Source organism: Podarcis erhardii (assembly GCF_964252035.2).
Source record: "Podarcis erhardii genome assembly, chromosome: 8".
Lineage (NCBI taxonomy): Eukaryota > Metazoa > Chordata > Lepidosauria > Squamata > Lacertidae > Podarcis > Podarcis erhardii.
This window is the reverse complement of record NC_138499.1, coordinates 43,197,451-43,215,769: the sequence shown is the minus strand read 5'-3', so window position 1 is coordinate 43,215,769 and position 18,319 is coordinate 43,197,451. Positions and strand designations below refer to the sequence as shown.

General features: G+C 39.5%; 1 protein-coding gene and 1 long non-coding RNA gene across 2 annotated transcripts; one reads left to right on the top strand and one right to left on the bottom strand.

The window, feature by feature from the left end:
• The first annotated feature begins 2,865 nt into the window (after positions 1-2,865).
• RNF138 (ring finger protein 138) lies at positions 2,866-13,478 on the top strand. The gene is given in 9 exon segments (XM_081873729.1): positions 2,866-2,931; positions 2,934-3,039; positions 4,226-4,352; positions 5,629-5,794; positions 6,539-6,654; positions 7,401-7,472; positions 9,742-9,847; positions 11,085-11,192; positions 13,319-13,478. Coding segments are annotated over 9 exon segments (921 nt in total). The 5' UTR covers positions 2,866-2,880; the 3' UTR covers positions 13,388-13,478.
• Positions 13,318-17,809, bottom strand: LOC309348489. Its single transcript, XR_014159417.1, has 2 exons — positions 15,937-17,809; positions 13,318-15,724 (listed from the first exon to the last, which is right to left on the bottom strand). It is a non-coding gene; the product is annotated as an uncharacterized lncRNA (long non-coding RNA).
• Positions 17,810-18,319: the final 510 nt, after the last annotated feature.

Genomic DNA, 18,319 nt, shown 5'->3' with positions numbered 1-18,319 from the left:
TACAATTTATAGGGTCAAATCATTCTGATTCATGGGCTGCATTGAGTAAAACTACTGCAAATTTAATACTGAATGTAACACTGAAGTAAAAGTCATACTATATGAACAGTAGTGCAATGTATGAGCTTTGGGAAAAAGTGTTGCTGACCCAGCAACACCAGTGACCATTATACTGGGTCCCAGGGCAAGCAGAACCCAACTGCTCAATCATGTGGGTCACTCACCAATTCTGTAGCTCAAGATCAAGGCATTAAGCTGAGGGCCTATGGAAGTATAGAAATATATTCTATTTAAATCTGTGGGACTTTGTTCAGGACAAGTATGTTCAGGTCGAGTATAAAACGTGTTTCTATTTCTTCCTGCATTGAATTAAAGAAGCTTCAGCAGCGGAAGGTAACTTGAAAGGCAGAGATAAACAAATAAATATTTATCGTAGAGATAATGGGTCATATCAGAATAAGCAGTACGTGTAAATTATGTGTGAAGATTTTGATGAAAATCATATTAAAATATATAAAAATGGTGGGATCCTTTATTGTCACTAAATGAGTGATTACAAGAGGATCTGTCCTGGAGTGTCAACACAAGGGGGCTTGTGAAGAAGGCGCAGCAGAGACTGTACTTTTTAAGAATCCTAAGGAAAAACCATCTTCCGCAGAAACTGCTGCTTGCCTTCTCTCACTGTGCCATTGAGAGCGTGCTCACTTATGGCTTATGTGTGTGGTACGGAAGCTGTACTACCCAGGACAGGATGGGGTTGTGCAGAGTTGTTAAGGCAGCAGAGAGCATTGTTGGCTGCCCACTCTCCACCTTAGAGCAGATTTATGCCACAAGGTGCCATAGGAAGGCACTGGACATAGTAAAAGATCCATCGCATCCTGGTCACTGTCTCTTCGAGCTCCTGCCGTCGGGACGGAGATACAGGACGATGATGACAAGAACGAGCCCTCTCCAGAACAGCTTCTTCTCCAGAGCGATCTCGGCCCTGAATGGGAAACCTGGACTTTGAAAGTCATCTAATCTTCCTTGCTGTATTATATTATATTGTTTTAATTAGTGTTTTTATAGTTGTTCTGATTTTGAGTGGAGTGCCCTATCTGGGTGGATGGAGCAGCCAAGTAATTTCGTTGTCCCTGAGAGGGGGCAATGACAATAAAGATATTATTATTATTATTATTATTATTATTATTATTATTTAGAATGTTTTACTTCAAATAATTTTTGTTCATAACAATTTGCTGCCTGTGTTTCAACACAGCACTTATTGCAAAAGATAAAAACTTTTAAAAATTCAGTAGCACCATATTATCAAAATCAACTATGAGAATCCAGTATGTACTCTTAAACTAGTCATGATATACTTTTTATATGTCTGTTTTAAAATGAGGGGCATATATCGAACTGTGGGACATCCACTATGTGTGTGTGTATAAGAGTGAAGCCTTAATCCTGCTTTTTTCGAATTTAACAAGTCTTTAACATCCTTCCATTTTGTCACACGCACTGCCCTATTTACAGTCTTCTGCTCCTGGCTGGCGCTTCAAGATCCTTTCTAAGACTGGCTGTACGTGAGTGAAGGGAGCAATGTGTCATCCTGGCCCCAGGACTTATTGTCTTGGGCATGCCTTTCTTTCCTGTGCACCCTAAGACTTGTTTCAGCTGACATGCTTTGATCAGCAATCTCTCCATTCCCCGATGGGTCCATCTCCCCCACAATGCCGGCTAACGCTGTGAGCAAGCTGACATGTATCATGCAAGCAGCCATTAGAGGGCAGTCGCAATTCAGGAAGCAGAAGGGCGGTGAGAGCTGCTGCAGCCGCTGGGGAACCGTGCGGCTAACTTCTCAGAAGACCGTGTCTCTTCCGCTCTCCTAAGCAAGAACCCTATTTTGACACCCATGCAGAGACTGGCCGCCGAAGCACAAATTTCTGAGGTAACAATGGGAGAAAGCAACATGTTAGAAAAGGAGAGAAGGAGCATAGTCCACCTAAATGGGGCCTCCCAAGGTTTTTTTCCGCCCTTCCGGACAAGGCCTCATCATGGCACCTATGTTATAAGGCGGGCCTACTGTGGTCTCAGGGCTGATAATAACCCGATATCGGGTGTCCTTTGAAACTCTGTATCTCCTTTGTCCACGTGTCTGTTAAAACGGCTCAATGCGATTTACACCGAAGGGGGGAAAAAAGCATACAAACACAATAATGCTTGAGACACAATGGCCCAGCTCCTTGCCTACCCTACACAGAAAGCAAATTCAATCGCTATCCGCAAGCCACACCTAAGAGAAGTGTTTGCAGAAAGAAGGGTAAAAGATGTGCAGGCATTTAATGAATTAAACGTTTCCGTCTGCGTTCAGAACACAGTCCGGAATCCTGTTTTCCCCTGATATTTTTCCTCTCCCCAAACCGAGAGGACTAGAGACTTCACAGTGCAGTTCATTCTCTCTCTGTGTGTGTGTGTTTTTAAACTAGGCAGCAAATCTGTGTTCAGTGGGGTTTATTATGGTCAGTGTAAGCGAGCAGGGTACGTATATGCCATTCCACAAGGGAGCTTCGGCACTGAAGGGGGTTGTGCTGTGCATACTGTATATCCATTCCCCACAAGCCGTCTTTTGGGAGCCCAGTTCTTGCGCCTTCACGCGACAGGAAGGCAGTGGTGAAATATTAGGTCTTGGCGAGCCCCTCACAAACGTGCCACTTTAAGCCTTTCGCGAGGAGGCCCGCCAGCGGTTAAAAGAAACTGGCGGTCGAAAAAGCGGCTTCCGCGTCGCCTCCAGGCAGCCAGGCAGGCGGAGGGAAGAGGAGGAGGCGGCGGCGGCGGCGGCGACGACTCTTGTTCAATAACAATTCACGCCGGAGGGGAGGGGGGGGGACTATTGCCATGGCAACCCCGGCCTGCCTGTTGGGAAGAGGCCGCCGCGGCGGCGGCCTAAGACCTACATGGAGAGCGGCGGCGGTTTGACCGGCTTGGCCTCCGGGAGCCCTGAAGATCCCGGCCCGGCCCCGAAGCTTGCGACCGACCTTCCCGTTCTCCCGAAAGGTAGTGGCTGGGGCTCTAGGCCGCCGCACCTCGAGGCGAAGGGCGGGCGTGGTTTTATTTTTGCGAGGTGGGGGCCGGGATTCGGATTGTCGGGGACATAGAGGCCGAGCAGCCGGCGCGGGGCCGAGGCTTGAAGAGTCGCCTCGCTCTTGCTCCTCTTCCTCCTCGGGGCCCTTAAGGCCTCGCCTCCCTCTCGCGCCGCCAGTATCGCGACGGTGGGATTTCCTTTAATTGTACGTAATATAAATATGAAAACACGTTATTATTTGCATGCCGACTTCGTTAAAGTTTCCGATGTGGTAACAAAAACCAGCACCGGTACGTTGCTTTCAGTGCATTAAGAAAACCACAAAATAATGGCCTACAATTTATATTTTGCGTGAGGCTCGCCGTGAATAAATTCCCTTTTACTCCAAAGTAAGCCCTCCTGCGTTACATGGGGCAAGTAAGACTTGTGTTGGGTCGCAGCCTAAAATGCCAAAGGGCAGGTGAATTAGGCCGCCAATAGATATGTATTTTGTTTTTATTCGTGGCAAGAGGGGCCATCTTGCAGGAGGGTGTAGCAGAGTTATGGGGCCATGTGAAAAAAGGCCTTTGATGGAAAATAACCTGAACAGAATGGAGGATACAGAAGGAAACCCTCCTATAATCAAACCTCAGACAAACCTTGACCATCTGCCATTATGGCTGGAACGGGTGGGAGTTTGAGGCCAACAAAACCAGGAGGGCCACAAGTTCTCCATCCCATTTTTAGGGCATTTTACTGCACCAATAGCAGTAGGGGCAAAACAGCACTAGGTACTGGTAGGTTACTCCCATGCGGTACTGCAAAAATTAAATGTACCTTTGCCACCACCAGAAGTCCATTCATTCTTCACTTCAGGCCTTTGAATCATCCTCATCCATAGTGTAGACAGCTGTAGTTTCACACATAGTGAAACCAAGCTGAGACGTGTGTCTCCCCAAAGTTTTAGTCACACTTGCAAAGTCATATATGTCAAGGGGTCACAGCACTCATTCTTCTGTACTCTTAAGGGGCAAGCTTTCATGGCCTTCTCAAATACTGTACTCAAGGAAGTTAATAATTAAGTGAAGACAAAAGACAGGATAAACACTGTCTTGTGCTCTTGTTCCCAGTAGTTAGGGTGATAATTGTTCTCTATATATTGTTCCATTGCTCTTTCAGAAGTACAACAGTTTGCTGCCATGAATGAGGAACCTGCCACTATTTGTTTCAATGAAGATGATTATTACTGTCCTGTTTGCCAAGATGTGTTTAAAACGCCTGTGAGGATTTCTGCTTGTCAGCATGTGTATGTATCTATGTCTCTGGCCCATTTTTATTTGCCCCTCCCTTGTTAATTATATATTTTCTCCCTTCCCTCATACTCTTCCTATCTAACTGATCTCAGTAAACATTTGTATTTTTTAAGGAGGATGTTCTCTTGTTAACCCCACTTTTGAGGAGGATGAAACTATTTACGTATGCTAAACAAGTGCCAATTCATAAATTTTTGTAAGTGCTTCTACTCTTGTACATGCTGCATAAGATACTTTTTCTTGAACAATCACCACAGAAGCCCTCCATGAAGTTTGTGCTTGCTTGTTAAAATACATCTACTGAGGCCTTTTGAGTTCCGTTTGTTCCCATGCACAGCACAAATTTGAACATTTGCTAAGCTTTACTAAGCATCTTCAGTGTTGTAACCCAGATAATCTTAAAGCTAATTAGAATGGAAATAATTCCAGTTTTTGGATGTAGATAAGAATAGCCTTACTGCACAATATCTCATAAAAGCAAATTCCATAAATTCATTACATGCTATGTGATAAAGTGTTTTTTGTTTTTTTTTAAGAATGTATTGAATCTTCTGTCATTCAGTTTAATTGGATGACCTTGAGTTCTAATACTATGAGAGGTGGAGAAAACTTCCTTTCACTTTTTCAACATAAGCATAATTTTATAAACCTACACAATGCTTCCTACCCATCCTCCCTCATTTGCCTTTTTCTTCACTATTAAAAGATCTAAATGTTTTCTCATCAGAAAAGTGCTCTAATCCCTGGTAGTTATCTGTATCTTACTATTTCAAATCTGGCTCCAGTGCAGATCTATATAAAGGTGTTTTTTTTGAAAGGCAGTTTAATTTTGAATATATTTTGTAATTATCCTTGGTGTACAGTTTGCCCTTTTCACAACTGGTGTGCACTGGGTTCATTTTTCATTTTGTACTCTGTCATAACCCCTCAGTATCTTTCTTGGTGAGTAACTGGCAGTTTTGATCCCCTAAAGTTAGGTTTTTTTTGTCTCAGTGTGCATCACTTTGAATCTCCTTTGTCACCCCTACCTCCCATTCACACAGTTTTGATATGTTTGGGAAGTCTGCTTGGATTTTTACCATCCTCAATATATACCGTAATCTGCAAATTTCTCTGCTTCACTGCTCTCCCCAACTTTAAATCATGAGTATATGAGTTATGACAGACTGGTGAAAGTGGCATGCTGTAGTAATAATAATGGGATTAGAATGACTATTAATTAGTAAAGCAGAACATTATTTTTGTACTCAACTTTATATTTGGGTTCAGGTTTTGCAGGAAATGTTTCTTAATGGCTATGAAAGAAGGTGGAACACATTGCCCACTATGCAGAGGCATTGTCACCCGAAAAGAAAAAGCACGTCCTAACAGAGCCTTAGATGTTGAAAACAACATGAAGAAATTGGTGGGGAGCTGTAGATGCTGCGACAAACAGGTATAGTAGATGTAAAATAGTGTTAAAAGTGGGCAGAGGCTGAAACTCTGTATGCTTATCTAGAAGTAAGCCCTTTTGAAAACATGCATAGGATTACATTGAAATAATATTTATTGCAGACAGGTGGGTAGTGGCACCATCATCTGCTACCACATTTTACATTATGAAGATTCTGAGAAAAAGCAGACTGACTTTGAATAACAAACAAGTGTTGCAACTAGGCACTGATAGAATGTATTCCTTCACTTTTTTTGTTGTGATTTGGGAGCACTCTAGTAAATTAAAACTGTTAATAATACTGAAGAAGACATGGAGGTACAAGAATGACGTGAGCAGTGACTGTAACACTATCTCAACCAGTATACACTTTGAATTACCTGATTGAAGCTAAAACAATCCCTAAATATACAAAGAAGCAGCTAACCATATGTTCATTAACTTTTTATCTATCTTAAGGTCTCGGGAAGCTCAAACCATAGAATACTGTAGAGTTTTATGATCTGTCACCTGATCTAGTTGTCACCTGATCTACCTGTCCTGTGTTGAGCTCAGTAAAACAAAAATATTTATAAGGCACGTAAGAAAATATGTGTTAATGCTTAGTTGTTGAATGAGCTTTCAGTATTGCAAATCAAGGGAATTTAGAAGAACGTTGTGTAAACTAGTTGACATCATTTTTTAGGTAACTATAGGATTGCCCATAAATCAAATTCAACTCTAAATGAGACACAACTTTATTTACAGATAAGATTCTCGCGTATGAGACAGCACTATAAATCTTGTAAAAAGTATCAAGATGAGTATGGTGTTTCTTCTGTAATTCCAAGCTTAGACATATCTCAGGATTCAACAGGAAACAGGTAAATATCTATTTCCAAGTAGCTTTATACATTGTAATGTTTGCCTTTTTAAAAAATGTCCCAAACTATTGTATATTGTGTTCTTTAGATTTGGCATGGGGGAAGTTGTTAAACAATGTAGCTTAGAATTTATTCACAGGGTGGTTGAAGTGTGACAGTAAAGTACACTTTATTATGTTATATCCAAATGAGAACTTCCGACACAATGTTATAATTATCTTTTAGGCTTTGGAACTTAGTTCTGATTATGAAATGCCAAAAATCACTATTTAAATCAACAAAATTTACTTTGCGTATTGCAAACCTTTGTTTTGTTTGCAGTATGGGCACCAGGCTTCAGTGGCCCTTGGCATAATGGTGATAGTGCCCCTCCTCAAACAAAGGCAGGGCTCAGTCCTGCTTTAGGTGGCAGCTACATCCTTCTCTGCTGCTTTGGTGCTCCCAGTGCCACTCACTGTCCTCCACTCAGATGCACTTCCATGGACATGCAGCAGCACTTTTGAATGCGAGCTAAGCTCAGCTTCATCCATGGTGGCCACCCAACACCTTATGCAATGTTTCTGAAGTAACTTTTAAAAAAATATATGTTTATTTAGATAAGAACACCTATAGCCCAATTCTAAACATGCAGTTTTTGAAAGTAAGTCCCACTAGTATCAATGGGATTAATTTATTCATCATACTGCTTTGAATTGCAACCTCTTCTGTATTTAATTTGAAAATAAATTCTCACGCTTTGTATGAAGTTTTAGAAGTGACTCTTCTACTTCGGAAGTTGGAGAAAATTCTAATCTACATGTTCCTGAAGAAGCTACAAGGTAGGCCTACCTTTGAAATCAGTAACTGTGGTTTTAGGTATTGGTGGGAAGGAGTGCCAACAAATGAAGGGAATCTTCAGTAGAAGACAAATTTCAAAACAAATATCATAGTCCAATGGCTATGATGTATGCTCAAGCAGGGACTTTAATGTGTGAATCCCAAGCTTTGAATAAGGAGGTGCTTCCTTACTGATTTCAGTGTCAGGTATTAGATTACCAGGTGACAAAGTAAATAAAAAAGCTATTTCTCATCAGAACTTTATGCATACATTGACTGCCTTGTGAGGTTTGGACTGGGGCCCATTTGGCTTTCTTTATCTACCTTCAGGTCTTTTCACATATGTGTAAGGCATGGAGAATTATACTCCTGTATCAGTAACCTGAATATTTTGTTAAAAAGTGGTTTTCAGCCTTTTTGAGCATAGGAAACCCCTAATATGAAGGTAGCACAAAGCACATCATGCTACAGTTATACTTCAAAACAAGGCAGAATTTTGCATTTTATCAAAATTCAAATTTTGGGTTTAAAGTATTAAAACAGATTTGTGTCAAGGTGAAGTATAAATAGGTATGTGATACCTTATAATATATTTAGGTCAGGTAAAATCAGGAAAATGGAATTTGATTTGTTTCTTAGAAAAAGATATTCCAAAGAAAACAACTTTTTATATTTGAAGTAGTGCAAAGTAATATTGTGATTTACTGCAAAAGCTGCTGGTGATAGATGAAAGAGACCCTGTTGAAAGACTAGGTAATCTTAAGAAAACACCCCAAAGAAGCCTTAAACTGAAAAAGACATAGCATGACCTCTCTTCCTTTGGCTTAGTAGATATTCTGTTATTCTTTTGTTTTAAATCGCACTGTAAACTGCCCTGGGATATTAGGAACAGACTATATACAGTGGTACCTTGGGTTAAGTACTTAATTCGTTCCGGAGGTCCGTTCTTAACCTGAAACTGTTCTTAACCTGAAGCATCACTTTAGCTAATGGGGCCTCCATCTGCCGCCGCGCTGCCGGAGCACGATTTCTGTTCTCATCTTGAAGCAAAGTTCTTAACCCGAGGTACTATTTCTGGGTTAGCGGAGTCTGTAACCTGAAGCGTCTGTAACCTGAAGTGTATGTAGCCCGAGGTACCACTTTAAATACCTTAAATAAATCAGCAAGCCCTTGGGCAACAGAAAGGAAGAGATGCCAGGGATTAGGCTGGCGTTTATGCCTCAGTCACGGTGGCACTTACTTGATTCTGGTAGAATTTGCTTCAGTCATGTTTGCTTCCAAGTAGACATTTATTGTATTGGACCACACGTGTTCGTATTGGAAGGAACAATGTAATAGATTAGGAGGTATTTCAGTGATTTTAAGTCAGAACTTCCAAGATCCTCAGAAAAGGGAGGATTCAGACTTCTTTAAATGAACAGATTTAAATGTCATTTGAGTCTCATTATTAAATGGGTGTTATTTCTGTGCAGTGTACACGTGAATGAGACGATTCCACAACACTTGTGTATTGATTTTTATTTTTATTTTTTTTTAAATTTCTCTTTATTAATTTTCATACACACATATACACACATATGTACAGAAAATAAATTCTTCACGGAAAAAACCACAATAATAAGAACAACATAACTTAATTATAAGAAAACAAAACAAAAAAAAAGACAAAACAAAGACAAACATGTAAGTTATTGACTTCCCTCCACTTCAGTTTTGGGTTATGTAGTACATTTTTCCCCGCAGTTTATCGTGTATTGATTTTTAAAAGGGATACTCAAAACATGATAATAAAAAAACCATGCTTTTGTCATTTTCAGGTCAGGTCCTCTAGCAAATTCTCCAAATGTACACTGGCTAATCCAGCTGTTCCTTCCACATCCCACACCCTCTTTACTGTATACTTGCTTTACTGTATACATACCAGCTGCATTCAAATATGTTAAATTTTGACTTTGTGCTATATGAATTCACTACAGCAAGCCTCAAGCCTGTGTGCTTCCTCCCTCCTCCTGAATGCCCAGGGGGAGGAGGGGAACCGTTCCTGCTCAAGACTCATTGTGTCTCATACACATAGTATTTAGCCATGGTCTAGTGTTATGTCCAAATGTGGCCACTGTTCCTCAATATGTGTTTTGGTCTCATTTTATGCATTTCCTCCTTTTGCTGAAATTAATGGGGAAATGATTGTGGGTGACAGAGTTCCTTGAACATGTAACATGCTGCTGCAGGGATTTTCATCCATGTGTGCTTCTTTCTCATATTTGTTTTCAGTGGACAGCCTACATTCAAATGCCCTCTGTGTCAAGAAAGTAACTTTACAAGGCAGAACTTATTGGATCACTGTAATGATAGGCACCTTTATCAACTAGTTCCAGTAGTGAGTATGTGTATATAAAAAAGAAAATTTGTGAAGATTTTATCCTAGTATGTGTGAATTAAGTGGTCTTTTTTTTGTGTGTGGAAATTATCTTAATTCTATGACAATAGCAATATTTTCAGAAAGAATGAGCCACCCTCTTCTCCCTTCAGTGATGGATCTAGCAGTTGCAGCATTTTCCTCAGTTTTATACTGAATGACATTTTCCCTTTTCCAATCTTTTTTTTTTTTTGGGAAGTACTTAGATTTGTAATTACAAGACATGTTTTCCATTTTCAGTTTGGGATTATCATTGTTTTATTTAGTATTCAATAAGTTTTCTTAAGGGACGCGGATAGCACTGTGGGTTAAACCACAGAGCCTAGGACTTGCCGGTCAGAAGGTCAGCGGTTCGAATCCCCACAACGGGGTGTGCTCCCGTTGCTCGGTCCCTGCTTCTGCCAACCTAGCAGTTCGAAAGCACATCAAAGTGCAAGTAGATAAATAGGTACTGCTCCGGCAGGAAGGTAAGCAGCATTTCCGTGCACTGCTCTGGTTTCGCCGGAAGCGGCTTAGTCATGCTGGCCACATGACCCAGAAAAACTGTCTGCGGACAAACGTCTGCTCCCTTGGCCAGTAAAGCAAGATGAGCGCCACAACCCCAGTATCGGTCACGACTGGACCTAATGGTCAGGGGTCCCTTTACCTTTACCTTTATGTTTCTTAAAGGACTGCCCTTCATTCTATTTTTTCTCAATTTGTCACAGAATACATTGCTATTAGACACATTTAACTCCATTTGAGTTCAGTGGAAGGACTAAGCACTTAAGGAGTGCCCAGCTTTGGCAGGATGGTGCCCTGTTTTACAAGTAGTGCCCAGTATTGTTTAAATGGGAAATATTAGAGACATACACTCTTTTAAAAACTTTTTGTCTTAAGTTCCATTTTCCAAGATTCGTTATGTAAAAAGATTGCTTAAGATTAAGGGCCGAAATAGACAAGTAGTATCTTCTTTAGAAACATAAATGTTCAGTGTCATTTCCGTTAAAGGATTTAAAGTATGTGTAGTTAACTTTTTAAGTTTAATCTCTTCTATTCACATTCCTTCCAGGAGTATCCTTTTGTTTTAAGAATGTGTCCATTTTAAAGCATTTCTATGTAGTATGATTTTCATAGAAACTAATGTTGATCTACTATCTAGTTATGGAATTTATGTGAGCAATTGTCTGCCTCTTGATTCTCTCTCTCTCTTTTAAAGATCTGTCCTATTTGTGTCTCTTTTCCATGGGGAGATCCTAACCGGGTTACTAGAGATTTTGTTGGCCATTTAAATCTAAGGCATCAGTTTGAGTATGGAGATTTTATGGTAAGAGCTTTTCTTTTGTTCTTGCTCCCTATTTAAAATGTTGACATTTTTTAATCTCTATGCTGGAAGACTAAATTAGAGCCCTATTCATCTTGGATTAATTTTGGCAAAAGCACCTTCTATATTAGCTTGCCAGATTTAAATTACCTAGAAGCCTTGCTTTACCCAAGTTCTACAGCTGCCCTGGTAAATTGTGAAATCTCTTTCCTAGATAGATTTGGAGAAAAAGCTAGAAAAGCACTTAGGGGATTTTGTGCATTTAAAACACTTCTACCCTGCTTTAGGCATAAAGGTTCCAAAGTCAGTTTATACCTCAATAAACCATGCATACACTAGTCTCTACCCTACCCTCAAGCTTACAATTTAAAAGATAGGACACACAAGGAAAAAGATGGGAAAGGACAGGAAAAGCAGACTTGGTCACTCTTCTCATAAGTTACAGTTCATATAACAACCAGCTAAATTGGAAGTTGTTCAGGCAGCTTCATGGAATGACTACTGTCATAACCAGCCAGTCTCAACAAACCTGATGAGAATAGATAGCCCTGCTTCTCTCCTCTCCTCTGGTCTGTAGCCTGATGGCATGGCTGTGGTGATAGTGAAAGGCAGATGGTGTCTCGGCAGGTCTAGTTTCTCACCCTGTCAGATGTCAACTGTTTACTTCTGCTGCCTGGCTGGGGAACAGTCTGTGGTGCTAGGATGCCAACAAGATTTCCTGGACCTGTTACATTTACTTAGATTGGGTCCTCTGCAATCCCCCCAGCAGTCTGTTGGAAGAATTTAGGCTTATGTACATATATTACCTTAACCTATATCTTACAGGGCCATTATAAAGATGAAAGGGAGGATAATATACCCAACCTTGAGCTCCTCGCTGGAAGAGCAAGATATAAATATATATCACAGCTAATGTAAACAAAAGGAAACATGCTCAAATCCAGAAAAGCCTTCCCATCTTGCTTTAACTGCAATGTTCCATAATCTAGGGTTGCCATATGTCCAGAATTTCCCGGACATACCCAGAATACTGCAGCTGCAAGCAGTGTCTGGGTGGAAATGGGTGGAATGTCCTGGAAAATCATTTTCCTCAGAAATATATTATAAACGAAAAATTTCTTTGTGATACTGCAAAAAATAAATAACATAAAGGGAGTTAAAAAAAAAAAAAGCTTCTCTGTCCGGATTTTCACTTTTTGAAATATGGCAACTCTGCCATAATTCTGATATTTACAGCAAAATACTAAAATGGAAAAAAAAGCTTGCAAATCCTGATAAATAACAACAAGCAAAAATATTCTTAAATATGTGCAGTTTCACAGCTTTGGTGTCTGAACTACCAACTCTCAGCCTATCTTACCTCACAGGGCTGTTGTGAAGGTAAAAGCAGGGAAGGGAAGACAGTGTACACAGGCTTTTGCTCCTGGCAGGAAAAGAAAGTTGCACATATCCAAGCAGCAACAAATACTCTAAGCATGTGTACTTTCACAACTCTCAACAAAACACACACAACATTTTGCCAACTTTAATAAACAAAAAACTATCCTTGTGTTAAAAGTACGTTGTAGGAATTTTAACTTCCTAGTGTAAGGTGTTTCATGACTTCATGGTTCTATTTGCTAAATCATTTTGTATCATATATTTTGGTTTTATTGTTATTATGTATTATTAGATGACGGCCCAGTGATGTCAAGCAGACTAGGAAGGGGGGGGAGGGAAATCCATTTTTTTCTCAGTAAGTAGGAGGATTCATTTATTTCACCGGAGTTATTTCTGAGTAAAACATATCAAAACCAATTCTGTTTCATACCCCCTAAATTTCCGCTGAATTAATACCAAATAACATAACTAATAATTGCTCCTTAACATTATCTCAAGTAAAAATACTGTTCCAAAACAACATTGCTTGCTTTTCCTTTAAATGTCCTGCTGTTACTAGCATGTTAATTGCCAGAATGACAGCCTTCTTTTCTAAAAGATCACTTAAATCTTTTAACAGACTTTTCATATACATTTTCCCATTGTGTGCTCTTTGTTGTCGTAATTAATGCAGAGTACATGAACTGTAGAGTGTAATAACTTGGTCTGGGGGAAAATTCTAAACCATTTTTGTTGTTGTTTGTATTTAGAATCCTCAGCTGGATGAGGAAACTCTGTTCCAAAATGCTGTTGAGGAATCTTGTCAAGAGAACCTTTGAAATCTCTAATTTGTTCACATCATTGCTTTCTGCGAGGGGAGAAGCTGCATCAGTGGTCTCAGTGTTAATAAAAGGGAACGCTTGTATCCAGTTTAACTGTATAGCAGTATTACTTTCCCTTGAATTTATTTTAAAATGCTTTTTATTTAAACTAACAAAAAAGCATGTTATATTATAATACTTTAATATGGGGTGTTTTTTTCCTCCACATGATATTAGAAATATTTCAGATATCTGGCAAAAACGTTACTGTCTTTGAGATAAAGCTATTAAGAGCCATTTTGCATCATTTGTTTTGTTCTTTTTAAAGAAGTGTTACACCATAGAGAAAAAAATTGCACTGGGACTTAAGTATTGACATGCAGATAATAAGGACAGGGTGGTGTTTTTATTCTTTTTTGGTTAAGTTAAATAACTTTTCTTCTATGCTTAGTAAATTTCTGTTAAAAGCTAAAAAAACCAATAATTTCTAGCCCAATACTATTCTAGCCCCAGCTAGTGTTTACATAAAAGAACATGCACACAGGGATTTTCTCAATGCTGTCAAGAATCTCTTAAGTAGCCACAATCTTGAGGCTTCCTAGCTATGACATACTGAGTACTACTTGGCCATTTTCTAGACACCAGCCACTTACTTGTAAAGTAGCCTATCATAAATTGATAGGTTTAATTTATTTTATTCAGAGATTGGTTACTTACTGCTTTTGGGATTGTATCATTATTCACTTGAGAAAGTTTATAAAAACTTTTTACAGATCTTTAACAAAATTTGGGATAAAAAAGTCAGAATAATGAGCTGCTAGTATGTTGAAAATACTAACTTACTAAGGAAGTTTTATGGTAAGAAATAAAGAGGTCTTTTATTGGATGTGCTGTTTTAGGGGGAAATTGGTCTTGGGCCAATACCAACTTAATCTGATTTTAGATATGAGCTTTCTGTTAAATTATCTCCTGAACACTTATTTCAAAGCCTAGTCCTGGAAACCATGGGAATACCTGTGCCTCTTCAAAAGCCATTGTACATTTGAACACTCTAAACATGGGGTTACCACTTCATGAGTCTCAGTGCCCAAACTAAACTTGTCCAGGAAAGGGTGCAGTTGACATTCCACCCAAAGCTGATGGTAGGCTCTCTGCCATGGAGGCCACACGGGCCTCATTGGACAAAGATTGTTCCATAAATACTCCTAAACTCTCTGCATGTTCCTTTTGAGTGCAATCCAATCCAGAACAGGCAAGTCCCAAATTCTCAGGCATGGGAATTGGTCATCCAGAGCATCCTTGTCTCAGCAAAATTCAGCTTCACTTTTTTGGTCCACATCCTACTCACCCTGATTCCAGGCGCTGCTTCATCTTGTGCATGCCCTCTTCACTGAGAACTAACAAAGAGCTGGGTGTCATCAGCACATTGATGACACTGCCCCAAATCTCCTGATGACTGCTTCTGTTGACTTCATATAGCTGTTTAATAACATAGGGAATAAAATAGTGTTGTGCAATACCCCACAACTAAATCACAAGGGTACTGATACATAGTCCTTCAGTACTGTTATCTGAGACTGGCCCTACAAATAGGAGTGGAACCACCATAGAGAAGTTCCTTCAACATCCAATTCACAGAAGGTACCATGGTCAGTGGTATCAAAGCTGCAGAGAGATAAGCAAGAACAACAAAGTTGCACTCCCCATCTCTCCTCTGGGGAATATTATTCATAAGAGCAACCAAGGCTGATTTTGTGTTAAAAACCATACTGAACCCTTATTGGAGTGGGGGCAGTTAATAGTTTTCTCCCAAGAGTGTCTACAGCTGCATTGCCACAGTCCTGAAGCACCTTGCCCATAAAGGGTATTAGACACTGGGTAGTAGTTGCACTATTGGTATAATTAGGAATGAGCAGATTCCCACAGTACCATGTCATTGTTGCCTCTTGTCTCTGTAGCCTAATGCAATATTAGGTTGCTTTAACAAAAGCTTAGTATGCAAGTCATGTGTGGTAATAGTTCTACTCTATTCTGTGCTGGTCAGGCTGCCTCTGGAGAACTGAGGTCAGTTCTGAGTGTCTAGCACAGTGTGATCAGGTTAGCCCCCCCCCCACTTTTTATATTAATTTTCATTTTTCACATCACACATAAAACAACATATTCACAACACACAAACCATATTGCTTAAAAATATCAACTCAGATTACAGTACACTCCAAAAAAATCTTTCCACATATTACCATGCAATCTCAGTGTGTATGTATGGGTATAAATATAATCTTGATGCATATACTCCAAAAATGGTTGTCACACACAGAAAAGAAAGGGGTTAGAATTCCCTTTGGTTGCATGAATCTGGCACATCAGCTTTTCATCCAGGGCTGTTGTCCATGCTCGGAGCCCCTATTTCCGCTGAGAGGAAGAACATTAAGAGTTATTTATCAGCAACTGGTGGAGTAGACATGGTCTTTATTCCAAGTAAAGCAAGTTGAGGGGAAGGTTGTAGGTCCATTTTGTATATTAAAATAAATTCTTTAAATACCAAAACCCAAAATTGATAGACATGCCCCAAACTTAGGATCTTCCAATTCTATAGCCACTGTTTTCCTCCTGGATCTTGAATCAAAGACACCAAGACTTGGAATGCCTTATAGTATATAAGCAAGTGGCGCACTCCCAGACCAGATTTTAAATTTATCTTTGCCAGATTTTAAATTGTTAGGCATTATAATTATTGGCAGGACCTGAAATAGGCAGAGAAACTTCAGAAGGATCAACATATTCATAGCCACAATGTGGCTCAAGCAAGAAAGGTTTAGACTTTCCCAGGATTTCAGTTCCTGTCTAACTTGAGATAACAAAGACTCAAAATTTGCTTTCCTTAAAGAGTGCAAGAATTTTGATATAAATATTCCCAGATATTTCAGCTTTTGAGGACAGATTGTAAAACCCTCAGTGCTTTGTATGAAAGTTTGAGACTGGTAAGACCACAATAAACATAATTTCAGATTTGGTTTCAGAATTATTCAGTTCTTTAATCACTTCAGGTATTGCCAATTCTGGTTTTGATAATATGAAAGCTATGCCATCTGCAAAAAGGTTAGTATGCATTTTACTTTATTTTTTTTCACTTTCTATATTCACATTGTTTCTAATGACTTGCCAATGGTTCAATAGACAAGGCAAATAAAAGCAGAGACAAAGGACAATCTTGTTTTACTCTTTATAGAGGTTTCTGAGTTGAGATCATTACATAAGACTGTAGCAAAGCAATGTTTGTATACTTCAGAAGTCGAGTTAATAAACCACTCTCATGTTAAGTCTATACATCAGTGATTTAAAAAATGACCAACTCAGCCTGTCAAAGACCTTGTAAAAATCCCATGAGATAATTGCAAGTGGCTTACCTTTCTTTTTACTATAATAAATGACATTCAATAGGTGTCTTACTGGATCCACTACGCCAGTGATACAGAAAGCCTACCTGGTCTGGGGACATAAAATTTATAATGAACACATTTAATCTGTTTGCTAAAATGGCTGTATACATCTTAGCTTCTTGGTATAACAGGGCTAACTGGATGCCACAATCCCTCTAGGTCAAGGTTTCTTCTAACTTTTGGTAGTACTGTTATTTTAGATTAATGCCAGTAATGTGGAAGTTCCGCCAAAAGAACTTCATTAAACAACTTGGCTAGATGGGGAGACAGTTCATTTCTAAAATGTTTATAGAACGTTTCTGTAAAACTGCCAGCCTCCGGTGCTTTGTATCCTCATAGTTTTTTAATAGCCATTTGCACTTCCTTTAATAGATTTATTCAAAGACTGCATATGATCCATTTCTAACTATGTTAATGAAGTTTATCTAAATAGTCATTGATAGCAAACACAGACGTTGATGGTGAGCTGTGTAATTCTGAATAAAATTTATTAAATAATCCACATTTGTCTTTTTCTTTGTACTGAAAAATGCCAAAATCATCTTTTATGTGTAGCACTCTTCTATAGGCAACCTTTTGTTTGTTTGTTTTTGTTTTTATTAAAGATTTTCTTGGTTTAGTACATGCCTTGTCTCTTTTTTCAGCTTATACAGTCTTTCTTCCAAATCACTTACATTAGTTGTGATACATTAGTGTTAATACTGTATATAAGGTTGGGGAAGAAAGTGGGAGAGGGTGGGGTGGTGAGGCTTATATTCTTTTATATAGTGTACTTGTGAGGTTTTGTGTCCATGTCAACTGGGTAGGTTCTCTTTCTATTTGTTTATTACATTTCCTTGCCAGTGAGAGGTATTGGGGGGCAATATTATTTCTTTGGTGGAGGATGTTATGTTACCATCTTTTTTAGTGACAGTGTATTATTGTTTTGAGTGATTTCCCCCCTGCATCTATTTGCTAATAGTCTGGAGTTCTTTCCTCCATATTCGTAAAAGCATTGTTTAGAGCAGGGGTCTGCAACCTTTAAGACAAAAAGAGCCACTTGGACCCGTTTCCGAAGGGGGAAAAAACTGGGAGCCGCAAAACTCATCATTATAAAAATAACTTTTTTGTCACTTTTTTATTATTTCTTTGTTTGACCCCTCAGAATTACTCCTCCTCATAGAAATAAACGTTAAATTAACAAGTTACCTTTTTGTGTGTGTGTGTGTTCTTCACTCCTCTTCAAAACAGTGACCAGCGTACATGCCCCTTACAATGTAGCGGGCGGGTGGGAAGGTGACGTCGGGACGGTGCGTGACTAACGCACGCACCGCCCCATGTGACGTCACAGCCAGTACAGCGCCCGCCACAGTGGGGAGTGTCGGGGCGCACAATGCGCCTCCTCCCCTCGCTAGTATCCGCCCCGGAGCCGCGGCAAAGGTGTAAAAGAGCCACATGCGGCTCCGGAACCGCGGGTTGCAGACCCCTGGTTTAGAGCATAATATATTAATCATTGTTTTATTGATTTTTA